At 33.1% G+C, this 16670-nt stretch overlaps 1 protein-coding gene and 1 long non-coding RNA gene across 2 annotated transcripts; one reads left to right on the top strand and one right to left on the bottom strand.

Moving 5' to 3' along the window:
- Positions 1 to 6918: 6918 nt before the first annotated feature.
- LOC133818266 (uncharacterized) lies at positions 6919 to 7862 on the top strand. Its single transcript, XR_009885855.1, has 2 exons — positions 6919 to 7506; positions 7609 to 7862. It is a non-coding gene; the product is annotated as an uncharacterized LOC133818266 (long non-coding RNA).
- A 1169-nt stretch (positions 7863 to 9031) lies between these two features.
- On the bottom strand, positions 9032 to 11410 carry LOC133814558 (uncharacterized). Its single transcript, XM_062247503.1, has 2 exons — positions 9679 to 11410; positions 9032 to 9567 (listed from the first exon to the last, which is right to left on the bottom strand). Exons 1-2 carry the CDS (start codon positions 11408 to 11410, stop codon positions 9032 to 9034), a joined length of 2268 nt encoding a protein of 755 aa, XP_062103487.1.
- Positions 11411 to 16670: the final 5260 nt, after the last annotated feature.

Here is a 16670-nt window from a genome sequence, read left to right on the forward strand (position 1 = left end):
AGTTTATCCATGGATTGATGCACATATGCACTACACCCAAATATCCTCAAATGATTAAGATTTGGTGGTCTGCCATACCACATCTCATATGGTGTTTTGAGATTTATTGACCTATTTGGACTTCTATTCACTAAGTAAGTTGCTGTAGCAAGAGCTTCCCCCCAAAAAGATTTGCTTAAACCCGAGCTAAACAACATGCATCTAACTTTATTCAAAAGAGTTCTATTCATCCTTTCAGCTATCCCATTTTGCTCAGGAGTTCTCACTACTGTTCTATGTCTAGTGATTCCATTTAGTTTGCATAAATCATCAAATTCTGTATTAATGAACTCTAAGCCATTGTCAGTCCTTAGAGTTTTGATTTTCAAATCAGTTTGATTCTCAACCTGTGTTTTCCATTCTTTAAACATTTTTAAACACTCATCTTTAGTAGCTAAAAGATATGTCCATACACACCTACTGAAGTCATCAATAATAGACAAAAAATAGTGTTTGCCCGAGTGTGTTGGCACTTTGTAAGGCCCCCACAAATCAGCATGCACATACTCTAATATTCTTTTAGTGGTATGCTTAGCTACAGAGAATTTAATCTTATGTTGTTTACCTAAGACACAAGCTTCACAAAATGGTAAAGTACAGGCTTTTAGATCTTCGATTATACCTTGCTTATGCAACTCTTTTAGTCCTTGCTCACTAATGTGTCCAAGCCTTTGATGCCACAAACTCATATCTTGTTCTTGGTCTTTGACAAAGCTGGTTTCAGCAGCTAGAACAGTTTCTCCCTGCAAAATATAAAGACCATTAGTTTTGTCTCCTTTCATTACTACCAATGAACCTTTAGTAACTCTGAGATTTCCCCTTATGGATTTGTATCCATATCCTTCATCTTCAAGTGCACCTAAGGAAACTAAATTCCTCCTCAAGTCTGGTATGTGTCGAACATTGTTGAGGATCATGATTTCACCATCAAAGTTCTTTATTGCCACCCTTCCAATGCCGACAACCCTGCAAGAAAAATTGTTACCCATTAGAACCTTGCCACCATCAATAGGCTTATATTCAAAAAATGACTCTCGGCTGGGACACATATGATATGTGCAGCCCGAGTCAAGAATCCATTCTCTGCTGGATTCAATTTCAGATATTGAAAACAATTCTCCATCAGTGGAGTAATTGTCTTGATCCTCAGCTACTGCTACTGTTTCCTTTTTCTTGCTGTTGTAGTGACTTTTGCTATCTGCCTTGTTCTCATTTTGGTTTTTAAATGTGCCTTGTTGTTCCTTGTACTTATGGCAATATCTTTGTAAGTGGCCTGGTCTACCACAGAAGTAACACTTTCTGGTTTCCCTTCCTCGAGATTTTGATCTTGTGTGAGAGTGGTGATGAGCATTCCTTGAGTTATCATTTCTTGAGTTATTTCTTCTTGGTGACCTGCCCCTGGCCATCAAATATGCTTCATCTTTTCTTGACTCTTTTTCAAGTTGGAGTTCAAAATCTTTAGACTTTAAAGCTCCAAGAACATCTTCAAGAGTAATTACATCTCGGCCATACTTAATGGCAGCTTTAACTTCTTGGTATGCAATCGGTAGAGACCTCAATAGGATGATTGCTTGACTTTCTGCATCAACTTTGTGACTTATGTTTGAGAGACCAACAATGATCTCATTAAACCTGTCGATATTCTCATCTAATGACAGTGAAGGTGTCATCCTGAATCCATACAATCTTTCAAGAAGATTGATCTTGTTTGATATTGAGGGCTTCATATACAACTCTTCCAATTTCTTCCAAAGATCCTTAGCAGTCTTTTCAGCAGTCAATTTCCTTCTGACATTGTTGGAGAGATGCATGATGATAGTATAGTATGCCATCTCCTCCATTTCAGCAATTTCCTCTGGTTTCTTCTCGGCTAGAAGCTTCTCATCTCCCAGAACTTTGGAAACTTTCTGATGTACCAAGATCCCTTTGAGGCTTTCTCTCCACAGTGCAAAGTCTTCGGTTCCATCGAATTTCTCTAGCTCGAATTTTGCCATGACTTCTTCAAGAGAGTTAAAGATCTTCTTGACAGATCTTGCAGCGGAATCTTGAAGCTCTAGAAGCTAGAATTCTTGAATTATGGAACCTGGCTCTGGTACCAATTGTTGTATTTTGCACACCTCAAAGCTTTGATCCAGTACCTGCACTTAATAAACTTGAAACAACAAGTAGCTACTGATTTCAAACTGAACAACAAATCCGAAACAAGTAAACCAGAAATTAAAGAAATAATAAAACAAGAACAACAAATGAACACAGATAGTTATACTGGTTCAAGCCAATAAATCAAGATGATTTATTGACTCTAATCCAGTCTTGGAAACACTCTTGCAATCCTTTATTGATCGAATGAATATGAGAGGCCAACACAGTCGAGTAGCTTTAGGTAACAACAAAGAAGAAATCTCTCTTCTAATCACTCAAACCAGGTCTGCATATTCATCTACATATGCAGCCTCTTACATCAGCCCAAAACCCCTCTAAGCCTACTCTTTCCTTAGCTCTCTTCTCTTTTCGAACAACTCTCTCTCTATCTAACTCTGGAAGCTTTTCAACTTGTTCTGTTTTTCTCGATATTGTGAAATGAGACATTAGGACCCTTTATATATACATGGTAATAATAGAGGAAAAAATATACTGTTAAGTTAGTTAATAATTAACTAACTTAACTGTTAAAGCAGAAAGAGACTTATAGGAACTAATATACCACAAAGTCCTTCATTTAAAATAAATAAATAAAATAAGTCTTACTAATCATTTGGAAAATTTACACAAAAAAACTTGATTTTGTACAATTATTTTTAGGTTGTTTTTATTGATGTTTAGTTGTTGTGATGTATATTGTTTGTTGTGTTGTTTTTTTTTATTTATTTCTTTAGTTTATTTTTTGTTGATGTAGTGAGTTGTTGTCGAGTTATTTTCTAGTTGATTCTTAGTTGCTTTTTAATTGATTTTTCTTAAACCATATTTTTATAATATGAAACTTTGGAATCATATTTTTTAAAACTTAAGTTATTAAAAATGAAAAAAAATTGAAATCGTAAAAATGTAAAAAAAAAAAAAAAACATAAAAATGTATATTTAAGAAGGAAAAAAACCCATAATTATTATATGTTCATGATTATAGGCATAACTTGATAGTACTTTACTTTTCCTCATAAAGAGGAGGTCCTAAGTTCAAATCCCTCTCCCCCAATATCTAATTTTATTATTATTATTATTATTATTATTATTATTATTATATGTTAGACCAATAAAAACTAGATAACTATGGGTGACATGATAGATTTGCAACATGACATGATAATGAGCATAATAACTCATCTATCATCATTCACCTCAATCTCATTAGAATTTGAAGTTTATCAATGTAGTATATGGATAGATACTAACATTTTAACCATGGAAATGATGATTCATTCTTGCTCCTCAATAATCTGCAAAGAGAAAGAAAACAAAAAAAGGGTGCAAGGAGTGTCTATGGACACTATTATCCTTCTCTCTAAGGCACCCACCCACGTACTATATCCATCTCACACACTACACCATATGGGTATAACCCTTTTTATGAGAGATGATAGGCCTATTGGGCCTAGATACCCAAGGAGAGAAAATTAGTTGTTTTGGCCCAATGGGCCGACCAAAGACATTTTAGAGCGTGTCCATGGGCCCCGAGCATGTTAGTATCTTATGCACATCTCATTATGGTCCAATTATAATATCATGCTTATAAATATACAGTTATCATAATATGATAATGACATCGAGTAAGCAACGCTTAATTATGTTAGTCTAGACAAAATATTCTAACATTTTATCACTTACTACATAATTACACAAACAAGTGCTAACTAAACAATAGTGTCTATATGCAAGAATCTCAAGAAACACAAAAGAATAAAAATTAGTAATGCGCAATATTACATTGATAGGATATAAATATAATACATAACTAGATGTCAAAGATTCGTAAAGCATGGAGATAGCTTTCAACGTGAATCCACTCGAAACGCAACATTGAGACTAAGTCGTTGTCTTGCATCATTATGTCACTTTCAGACAAATAAATATGCACACATAATGTCAATGAGTGATCCACAATATGAATGTATTCGACAAAAATATCAATCCTTTCATGTCCATTGTACATGATAACGATGACTCCCACTAACTAAATACACTTTAGGCACCTAACAATCCACATAAAAATGTGTTTTCAAAACACACAATTAGGTAAGTCTTATTACAGTAGTCATGAATATGTTATCTACAAGTGCATGTTATAATGCTAATAGAGGACTCCATAACTTTCCCACCACAGACGGAACGTCATCACACTAATGGAGTAACAAAACTCCTCAAGTTCTGAGAGAAATGTATGACTGTGACATTTTATTCAACATAAGATCATCTCCAATGGAGTGCCAAAAAGTCGATCCAATGCTAAATTCAGTGCATCTTACAAAAAATATGACTCTAATGGTGTTCCAAAAAGTGTGCCAAACTTCACAAAAGCTAAAAGTTGTGCCCAATTTGGCACAAAATATAGCATGGGCCAAATTTGACACATCAATACATACTACTTTTTTATTTATCATATTATCACTAATTATTTTAATTTATTAGTTGACATTTAATGATCAACCCTATATCTTTTTTTATTTATTTTTTAATGACAAATTTCTTGGGGTACATAATTTGGATTAAAAATAAATTAAAAAAATAATTTTGTATATTATCAATAAATATTAAATTAATTATTGATTATTTGGTTAATTTGTATTTTGTGCATTGGAACATAATTGCGAATATTAGGCCAAATATAGCATTAACTCATTTTTTGTGCTAAATTCGATACGAAATTTACATCTTGCATTGGAGATGGTCTAAAAGTCAGTAAATTCACACTAGAGTCTGTGACTCGTAATACTGAAACGAAATATCGCAGTTATATTGTGTAATCAATGTCCTCGTAACACGTCATACACTATACCTCTATGAGCGAGTATGTTGTAAGTGTCCTTACAACACTTGACCACAAAATAACTCCTCTTACCACTATACCTTCATGTACGAGAGAGGATGTTGTAGGTGTTCATATGACACTTAATCACAAAAAAGATCCTTCTACTATTATGAATGCTTATAAATAGACTTTATCATCCATGCAACATATCCAATCAATATCACTAAAACCAAGTATTGTATGTCATGATGTTAGTTTGTCGATTGCTAACACATTCTTGGTACCATAAGGAGGGAAACTCAAGCACTTACCCAGCATCCTTACAACAATTATCGAAAGAGGAATGTGCATACTTGAGTAAACATGAGGTTGCCTTCAATAAGCATGCGTGGGACAATCTCAAACTTGATCTCTCATTATCTGACAATATATTTATGGACTTTCGGCCTTTATAATAGATCACATTTTAGACCATTCCAAAATTCTCAATGAAACTGAAAAACATTAATCTCAACAAAAGTTAGTCAACGCAAACTATGAGACAATTCAGCCTACCGTTGATCTCATTATGAAAAATCTAAATACTTAGATTATATGAGGTTTCTCAAGGATTCTTCATTTGGAAGAGAATATCAAATAAATATTTATTTGTCTCTTGAATAGATCAGTATCATAAAAAAAAAAAACAATCCACTATATCTTATTAGGATATAAACATATCATTACTCTCACTAATCTATCACATAATATTGACTAATGATAATGTTTCAAATTTACACTACTACAAAACTGGGCTTTCCCGACACCCAACCACGACAGTCAACTCTGTTGACTGTCGTAATTCCTTAGCGGGACTCTACGTCGACAGCTAATAACTATCATCGTTGCTTTTGACTGTCGCTATTGACCTCAACGCCGACAGTTAATTTGAGACCAATGCCGACAGTTAAAATGTGTCGCTATTGACCCCAACGCCGACATTTAATTCGAGACCAATGCCGACAGTTAAAAGATGTTGCTATTGACCCCAACGCCGACAGTTAATTCAAGACCAATGCCGACAGTTAAACGTTGTCGCTATTGACCCCAACGCCGACAGTTAATAAAAGTCAAATGCCGACAGTCATAAAATGTCGCCGAAATTCAAATAAAAAATCTAAAATTATAATTAATGAGTAGTATAATTTTAAAAACAAACTAAATTATGTAAATATATATTTATAAAAATTATGTATTTATTAAAAACTTTTAAAACTAGATTTTTTTTTTGTTTCTAAATTTTTCATATTATTAACTTTTTTATTTATAATAATTTTTATATCAAAATTTAAATTAATTATGATATTAAGACTAACAATACTTTAATTTAATTTAACTATATTATTGTTTAACATATTTATAAAATTAGTATCAGTTAAAAATAAGTTGTTTTATTGATGAGAATTTATTAGTAATAATTTTTATAGTATATGACATTGTTTATTTATTTAAAATTTATATGAAAATTAAAAAAATATTAATAAAAATAAATTAATATATTTTAAAAATAAATTTAAATAAAGTGCACTTTTACCTAGTCTTTAAATTAAATAGCAGTTTAAGTTTCAAATAACAATTATTATACATTTTAAGAGAATTTGTATAGTTGTGATTTTTAAAATTATTTTTTATAGTATTAGGAGTATAAAATTGGGAGTTTTATAATCACATTTTTTTATATGAATAATATAATCTGATTTTTATTTATAAAATAATTTTTTTAAAAAACATAAAAAAATAATCTAAATAATATAATCATATTTTATTTATCTAAATAATATAATCTGATTTTTATTTATAAAATAAAAAAAAACCAGAATAATATAATCACATTTTTATTTATCTGAATAATATAATATGATTTTTATTTAGCCAAATCCCTTTCTCTCTCCCACCCTACCCGATCCATACTTTCCTTTCTCCCTCTCTCTCTCTCTCTCTCTCTCTCTCTCTCTCGTATGCTCTCTGCTATTCCCGAACGGCTGCCCTTCGATGGTCGCCGTCATGCAGACATCAGATCAGGAGTACCAGACACCGTCGAAACTCCAGCCTCGCGAGCCCTTCGTTGCCGTTCTCCGCCGCGAGCAGAAGCCTCCAGGCTCGTACGTCGCTGTCGTGGCTTCAAGGCTAGTTTCTGGCCTCCTCCGACATCGTCTAAGGCGAAAGGTAGCATGGGTGAACTCAGGGTATCAAGACGAACAAAGCCCAGTCAAGGATCGAGCTTTTAAGTGACCGGAGGATCGGGCTAAAATATTGATAAGGTTGTTCGTGAGCATAACCCGAAAGGTAGAGATGTTGAACTATTTCGCTGGCATCTATATGGTGATGGTAAATTGGTGATATTGCTCACTTTTTATATGAGTCAGTTACCTGGCTACCACCTGAATCATATTATAATGTGCTTATTTTTAATCAGATCTGTGAATGTTAATGCTCTGCTCTTATACTATCCAATTTGTCATCATGTATGTTTTCAAGGGAATTTCCTTTTATTATTTTGTTCTTTGTTGTCATTTTAAAATGGGTACACAACTTATGTTTATACATACGTTTTCAATGTTTGATAGAGCCAACTATTACCTCATGCTGCATCAATTGTACGCCTCATCTGAGTCTACTTTACGAAGTGTGCATTTCCATAATTGAGGACAAAGATATATTCAATTAGGAAGATATTGTTGCTATCCATGGGTGTTGGTATGCAGTAGTTTCTTCATATATTTTCTGTCTAGTTTTATTCTTAATTTTTGTCAAGTTCTAGTGTTCAACTATCAGACAATGTTATAATTTGATACTCATTAAATCTCTTAATTATGTCAAAGATTCTCTTTATATATATATATGTATGTGCTTGGGTTATATTGTTTTCTTTCTAGTCTGATATATGATATTTTATCTTGTGGAAGTCTTATATGTATATAGTTACCTAGATATTTTAGGTGAAGTATCTAGGTAACCAAAAATATCACTGGAATTGCAATGCCTAATGGCTTGAACAAATATTTGCACTTCTATATTGAAGGCAAACCAATCTTCCGGTATGTTTTGCCTGAATAACTTTTGTTATTATGAGAAGTTATCAACACTTCCAAGGCTCCAATGAGAGAGAGAGAGGAGGGAGGAGATGATAATTTATTCTAAGATTGATTGAGGGGTAATATATATTAAAAGGCATATAAGAATTTTGTTTAATGTAGAAAGGAGGTGCGTAGAATTGTGTTTCACCACAGAAGGAAGCCAAGTGTATTAGTGTAATATCTGTCACACTTTGATATACGATGAACCCAGTCTTTCCTACAAGACTGCAGCCCCCTCCAGAATATCTTGTGAACTTGTCAATAGAACTTATAATATGATTAGCAGATATTTAAGCAATCATTGATACCAAGTTGTTTAATTCATGCATTCACTGAGCCCTACAATCTCGGGAGTGTAAACTCTTGCAAATTGTTACTAGGTTTCATGCATTTTTTCTTATAACTATATTGATACCATCTGATATTATGATTTTACAGTTCTTGAGGTTGCTTTCAGTAGAATTTGTTGAAGGTTTTTGCAATCTTAAATAATAAACTATATGTGGATATAGCTGATAATCATGACCGAACACTGCATTTTCTATTTTGTATGACTATATCTCAATTCAAGAAGCTTAGTTAAATGGTACACTTAAATTTATCCTTACTCGATCATGGTTGTTTTCCTTTGATTCTACCACAATAGATTATTCCAATCAAGGTTTTGAAAGGCGAAATCGCGAGGCGAGGCGTTTTCTCTTAGTACCGCGAGGCGTAAGCCTCGAGGCGCAACGAGGCGTACGCCTCAACTATAAGAACAAATAAAATTTAAAAAATATAATAAAATTCATAAAATATCCTAAAATTCATGAAATTTCATAAAATTCATAGAATTCATAACAAACAACACATAAGTCCATATCAAAGTCATAAAAGTTCTAGTTATAAGTCTTAAAATCATAAATAAAATGCATTAAATCTCCAAGAACTCTTCACTTTCTTCATCATCACTCTCATGAAATTGTATAGCTCGTCCATCATCTCCATCTTCACTGTCATCTTCTCCTCCTTCAAATTCATCTTCCTCATCCAAATTCACTTCAATTGGTGCTTGATTTCTTTTCCTCTTCCTCGGTGCTAAACTTCCGCCCTCATCCTCAATCTCAATTTCCCCACCAACTTCGATTGCTCTACTATCACCATCCTCTTCATCATTTGGATTGGCTACCCATTCATCATCAGAAGACACATTTTCAACAATCAAAGGATCATCTTCCTCTCTTCGTGATTGTTTCTTAAAAAATTTGTGCTTCAACTTTTTGTTGTACATAATGTACACCAAACTATTCATCTTTTTTGTGCTCAGACGATTTCTTCTCTTTGTGTGCACTTGATTGAACGTACTCCAATTACGTTCACATGCCGATGCTGAACAAGTAAGACCTAGAACTCTTGTTGCAAATGACTTGAGTTCTGGAACTTCATCTCCAAAGTTGTCCCACCATTCAACTATACAAATTAAAGACATGAAAAAAGAAGCAAAGTAATGAATAATTTATTTTATAATATTAATATAAACTATAATAAAACAAAAAATGAGATAAAAGTTTAAGTATTCACCAGGTGGATGTGTTAAGTATGATGTTAAGGATGATCTGAAGCCAAACAATCCTCGCTTGTATTTATACTCATCAAGTTGGGCATCGACCTTCACATATGTTTCTTGGTCCTTGATGAGTCTATCCATGCACTTATACAAACCAGTTTTAATCTCTGGATGCTCGGAAACATTGGGACTCCATCTGAATCGAGGATTCAAGTAATATGCAGTTGCATGCAAGTCGCGATGCAATTGAAACTCCCACTTTTGATCAATGATCTCCCAAATCTCCTTATATGAAGACACGTCTCCATCTAAGTTCTTTGCTATCTTTTCTTTTGCCTCATCCATAGCACCATAAATAAATCCCATTGCCGGTGTCCTCTCACCATCAACTATTCTTAAAACATTCACAAGGGGCTTTGTGGTTTTTATGGAATAAACCACACTAGGCCAAAATGTATTATCATTCATTATGATTTTCTTCACAGCTTTCCCTTCAGGTTTCTTTGCCCATGCACAACTTGACCATTCTTTTGAAACAAACATCATTTGTAGTGGTTGCTTCAATTGATGCATACTTTCTAAAGTTAGAAAGGCAGTGGCGAATCGTGTGACAGCTGGTCGAAGAAGATCTTTCTTTGCAAATTTTCTTGTTAAACTCAACACCCATTGATGGTTATGGATGAAATTGCTAACTCTCTTTGCTTTAAGCAAAGCATTTTTATGTTGTGGCAATTCTCCAATTTTCTCAAGCATCAAATCAATACAATGAGCAGCACACGGAGTCCAATACAAACTTTTTCTCTTCTCCATTAATAATCTTCCAGCGGCCTTGTATGCACTTGCATTATCTGTGACCACCTGAATGACAATATCTTCTCCAATTTCTTCAACAACATCATCAAGCAATTCAAACAATTTTTGTGCATCTTTTACACAATCTGATGCATCAATAGTTTTCAAAAAAACAGTCCCATAGGGATTGTTAACTAGAAAATTGATCAGACTCCTATTTCTCATATCTGACCAACCATCTGATAATAATGAAACCCCTGTTCGTTTCCATGTTGCTTTGATCTCATTCACAATTTCGGATGTTGTCTTCTCTTCTTCTTTTAGTATCCAAGTCCTCATTTCATGCATTGTTGGAGCTTTCAATCCTCGACCATAATTCCCAACCGAACGCAACATATTGAAATATGATGGGCTTCTTGCACAATTAAATGGGATCCCATTCTCAAAAAAGAATCTCCCAATATCTAAACATACTTGATTTCGATGCTCTTTAGCACTCGTTGGAGTCATTTTTGTGGCAGCGGTATTTTTTTCATTTTCCTCATCTCCTTTATTCTCCATAAATCGATCCATAGGCCCTCTAACACCTCTAGAACTATTGCTAGGACAAGAATTCACACCCTCCAAAGGATTGCCACTACCAAAACCACTAGGTCCATCACCAAAGTAGGATCCACAATCCACCGCCTCATCAAACTTTCGTTGAGAAATAAATTTTGTAGTTTCATAGTCTTTCAAATATTGACTTATCTCCTCCTTGACTTCTTTAGGTACTTTAGGACATGGTTTTACATCTTTGTGTGTACAAGCAAGATGTTCTTTCACTCTCTTCACCCCTCCCTTAATATCTTTACTACAAAAATTACACTTTAAATACTTGTATCCTTTTTTTCCACCTTTTTCCGGCACTTCTATTTCAACACTATACTTCCAAGCAGGATCTTTTCTACTCATCCTTCCCAACTTAAATTCAGCAACTAAAAGCATAAAATAAAATTAAAAATTCAGCAACTTTAAAACAAAAACTAAGGAAATTAAAAAACAAAAAACAGAGAAGATTAAGGAAATTATTTACCTTTCTAAAATAATCAACTTTGACAAAAACTAAGGCTGGTAGCTGCCTTGACTTTGAGAAAAAGAGGTCAAAAAAAAAAACTGAGATGATGGGTGAGAGGAGAGAGCTTCTTGCTTGAAAATGAGAGAAATGAAAAGAGTGTGAGGGAGAGCTTGGATGATGGAGAGAGCCTACTGTGCAGTTGGAGCTTGCTGTGAAGTGTGAGGGAGAGCTTGGTGCTGCCGTGAAGGAGAAAGAAAAGAGAGAAAGATGGGAGATGTTGGTTCTGCCGTGAAGGAGAAAGAGAAGAGGGAAATAGGAGAAACTTAGGGTTTTTTTAACTTAAAATCTGATCACTTAAGCCCAAATTTTAAGCCCATTTAATTAAAAAAAAGCCCAAATCATTATTTTGAAAAAGGCCCCACGGTTTGAGGCAATAAAACAGCCATAAAAAATCAAGATCATGAGGCGTACGCCTCGGACCGCCTCGGACCGCCTCGCCTCGGACCGCCTCACCCACGTGAGGCGTGCGCCTCACTGCCACACTATGAGGCGGCGCCTCAGATACGTTTTTTCACCGCCTCGCCTCGAGGCGCGCCTCGAGGCGTACGCCTCAAACGTTTTTTTAAACCATGATTCCAATGTTGAAATGGACAAGATGTTCATTCAAAGAAAGTGATGGATGAAATTTTTTTGTGCTCTTTTTCAAGAAAGTTGCATGAAACTCATTTTTGGCATACAATGTGAATTTTTTTTAGTTATGCTGAAACTTGAAAACTTGTCATACTTTTTTAGATTTTTGAGTTTTGAGTGGTTTGTTTGCTCTAACAAGTGTATTTAAATGATTTTAAGATGCCACAAAATAAATTTTTTCAAGAAAGTTGCATGAAACACATTTTTTATATACAATCTGATTTTTTTTTAGTTTGATCATTCTGAAAGGTGAAAACTTGCCTTATTTTTTTAGGAGCATTAGAAAAGCTTGCTATTGATTGGAAGAGGTATATTCTTTTATTATTTTTAATATTATACAAGTGAAGTAGGTGTTGAGATTATAATTGTGTGCTGTGGTAATAACGGAAAGTTGAGAACTTGCATGTCTTAGTGAAGTAGGTTTTGAGATATATATAATTGCGTGCTGGGGGAGATATAAGGAAAAAAAATGTTGTTTAAATTGATTGAATTATTCGAATTAATATTGACTGATGGTTAGGTTACAAATATAGGGGAAGTGCTGTCCATTTTAAATTTAGCAATGATAATTAAAAATAATGGGGCAAGAGATAAAAATTGTTATTTTTTGCTTGAAGACCTTAACTTCACTAACTAAATCATAAAAAATAGCATGAATGATTTAGATTATGAAAAATTAACATTTCACTTTCATTTATATTCAAATAAAGCTCAAGATAGTCATATATTGAATATGACAAAAGAAAAAAAACTAGCTTTTGCAAGAGGGTCGGGGAATTGTAAATAACTTTTGCATAGGGTTCCACTGTGGGGATGAAGATAACACGTAGAGTTAGGGACAATTTATGAAATAGTGCAAACCTTAGTGAATTTTGATTGAAAACTTGGCCAAATGGGCCAATGCCTAGTCCAAGATCATGAAGATCTAAATACTAAATACTAAATAGACTCATATTGATATTGATATTAGATTTTGGAGTTTGGAGTTATTTGTGCTGCCATATATGTTGTATTCAGATTTATATTGCTTTGAGGCTTTAGGTACCCTACTTTTGATATTGGTATTATAGGGTACATTTGAGCTACTTTTCTCTGTCTTAATTTTCTAGTATATTGTTGGCTATGTTGATCCTTGTCATCCCCAGTGGCTCTTTGATGCTATTTATTGTGTACTGGTTTGTTTTCCTTTCATGCTTTTGTCAAGTATCATAAATTGTTTTTGTTTTAGTTCAGTTAATAGACTATTTTACTTTTATGGTCTGGTTTTGTTGGCTAGTTAATGCTCTCTCAAGTGTGATTTTGAGCATGTTTGAATATGAAAAGTCGACAAATAAATCTTTCTAGGAAAGAATAAGGGATTCGTCTATTTGGAGATTGGGGTCCTTAGGGATTGGTTTTGGGAGAGCCGAAGGTCTCTTGAATTACCTTCACCACTGTATTCAAACACGTAATCTCAGTACAATATTATTTTAGCTCATATTTCCTCTTTATTCTCTACTGGTTTATTCTTCTCTGTATTCTTATCTCTATTTCTGATCATCGTGAAATTCTAGTAAGATTATTTCAGAGAAATAACACATAACTAAAGTAATGTGTACATGATGACTACTTTTAATCCATTATAAATTATCTGGATTGTCTTTTGACTACATCACCTGTTACTTGCTTAATGTACTATTTTTTTGTATATATATTTATAGAGTTTGTACTCGAATATTAATTTTCCATTTTATTTGGTATGTGGACATGATAAATCAAGTTGCAAAATGGTCTTCTGTGTAGGTACCAAGGCAAATGTAAAACCTTAATGTACGATGTTACAAAATTTAAAAATAACCAAATTTTGTTTTCCACACTCCTTTCAAGCTAGTGCAAATATGTGTATCAAATACTGTAATTCACAACATCATTGGTCTCCCAACTGTCTCAAACCTTGTCAGCATTATTACAATGTCAGTTTTTGTTTAATAATCTCTCAGACGGATTAATCAACTAATTTTACATATTTAAATTGTTGGTTCTTTCATTCATTATTTAATATATTATGGTAAGATATACTTTTTAATTATAATTTGAAGTCTTTAATTCATTGGTGCAAGGAACAAGGAATATCACAGGACTAACTTTTAGGTGGATGTCTAGATTTATTAAGAAGAATATTAACAAAAGAAACATGATTGAGCTTGTAGTGATTTGGAGAAGAGAATTATAGTGTCTTATTGAGATTTATTGTATTATATATTTTGAAGTTTATAGATTTATAATATTATAATGAATTTTTATTGAGAATTATTTAGTCTCATGGGGATTTGATGTATTTATATTTTAATTGTATGAATAAATGTTGTATGTATATGAATTTTTATTATGATAAATATAATTTTTTTACAAGTTATGGTAATAATAATTAATTATGTGAGTAATTTTTTTATTTAAATTTATATCAAACTTCAATTGTTAAAAATATAATTAAAAGTTTTAAAAAATATCTATCAAAAAATAATTTTTTTTATATATAAATTTAATGTTACGGCGACACGTATTAACTGTTGGCGTTGCCAGCAACGATGACACTTATTAACTGTCGGCGTTACAAGCAACGGTGACACGTATTAACTATCGGTGTTGCCAGCAACGACGACACCTATTAACTGTCAGCATTGCTAGCAACGGCGACACGTATTAACTGTCGGCGTTGTCAGCAACGGCGACACCTATTAACTGTCGGCATAGCCAGCAACGCCGACACTTATTAACTGTCGGCGTAGCTACCCTACGCCGGCATAGGCAAATACGACAGTTAGTCGACTGTCGTCATTGTTCAATAGCGACAGTTGAAAACTGTCGGGAAAGCCCGTTTTTGTAGTAGTGTTACCCTTTTGAGAATTACAATAGTCATTGTCTTGATGCCTTTCCACAAAATGGATTTAATCCATTGAACTCAGGCGCCTTTGTCAGTCACCATCTCAAGACTTAATTGAGCCATATGATATTCTTAAAAAAGAATTTGGTTCTCACATCCTTGAATATTGATTTCTAAGTCATCGTTTTACCATCCAATAATAGTGCAAAATGAACAAGTCCCTTCTATCATAATAGTGACTAACTATAGACTTTAACTAACCTTAATTTGATCCTCAAATAGTCTGTTCTTAACATGAACTTCCATCATAATAAAAAACTCTCAATTACCATGTAATTAAGCCTAATCATTCATGCTTGAACATACCTTGGAAATCATGATATTATTATAACATCAACCCAATAAGGATTAAGAACTACTAATGGTTCTCGATTAACATTTTTGATATTATTGTGATATCAATCGGTGTTTTCATAAAAAAAATTATAATGTATTTCAAAGTTTAATTTAGAGGTATATGCCATCAAACTTATTTCCTGCTTGGATATCAGGTTATTAAAATTATTTCGATCATTTATCTTTGTTTATTCACATATGGAGTTTCTCATCAAATTCTAGCCAAACATAAGGACAACATCGGTAATAGCGGAAGAAAAACAAAGGATAAACCCAGTTTTCCCTATATAATCTTTTGACCCCTGTCTAATGCCAACATAAAACTCCAACTTGGACAGTTTTATTTACTCATCATTAATAGTGGATAAAAGTTACAATTATATGAAACTTAGTACTCTTGAAGATAACCATTGAGATAGTCATCTTCTCTTTCATGATTAAAATTCAAGATTGAGATTACTAGAAGAACAATGTCTACTTTGCCTCATATAACTAAAACTCCAGAAAATAGCCATAAAATCAAATCATTATTCAATGACAACATATATGAGGCTATTATGAATAAAACAATACGAATCATAGAATCTCAATCTTTTGAGAGTCATTGCAAAAGGCTTAACACATATTGTCTCTTTAAAACACTTAACATGGTTGTGAATGTGGAATTATGTTTGTGATTATATTAGTCCATACAAAATTCCAATCTCTCTCGCTTGGACCAATATAATCAACAAATATCATATTAATCTCCATTATCCAATAGGTAATCAAATAAATCATGTATAACATCATACCGACAGGATATGTATATTACAAATGATTTGGCCCAGAAGATAATCAAGTATAATAATAAGTATCAAAACAACATGCATGTAGTACAACAATTGAGACTGTATATTCATCTTATTTTGTACTTGTCACTTCGTCAAACAATACATATAAGAAATGAGTGCATATCATTATGCATGTTTGGATTAATCGCTTTAGGTGTTTTTCACTTTGAAGCTTTCTAAGTCCCAAAAGCTTTTAAACTTTGATGAGTCAAAACTTTGAGAAGATTGTTCTTAAGATAACCGTGCAAGAGAGTTCTTAACAAAAGAGTAATAAATACTTGATATCTCTCAAATCTTATATAGGGTATTTAGATCATAAAAACCTATTGGACAAACATATTGATATGATTTACATAAATAGTGACCATCTCATAT

Source organism: Humulus lupulus, chromosome 2 (assembly GCF_963169125.1).
Source record: "Humulus lupulus chromosome 2, drHumLupu1.1, whole genome shotgun sequence".
In the NCBI taxonomy this organism is placed as follows: domain Eukaryota; kingdom Viridiplantae; phylum Streptophyta; class Magnoliopsida; order Rosales; family Cannabaceae; genus Humulus; species Humulus lupulus.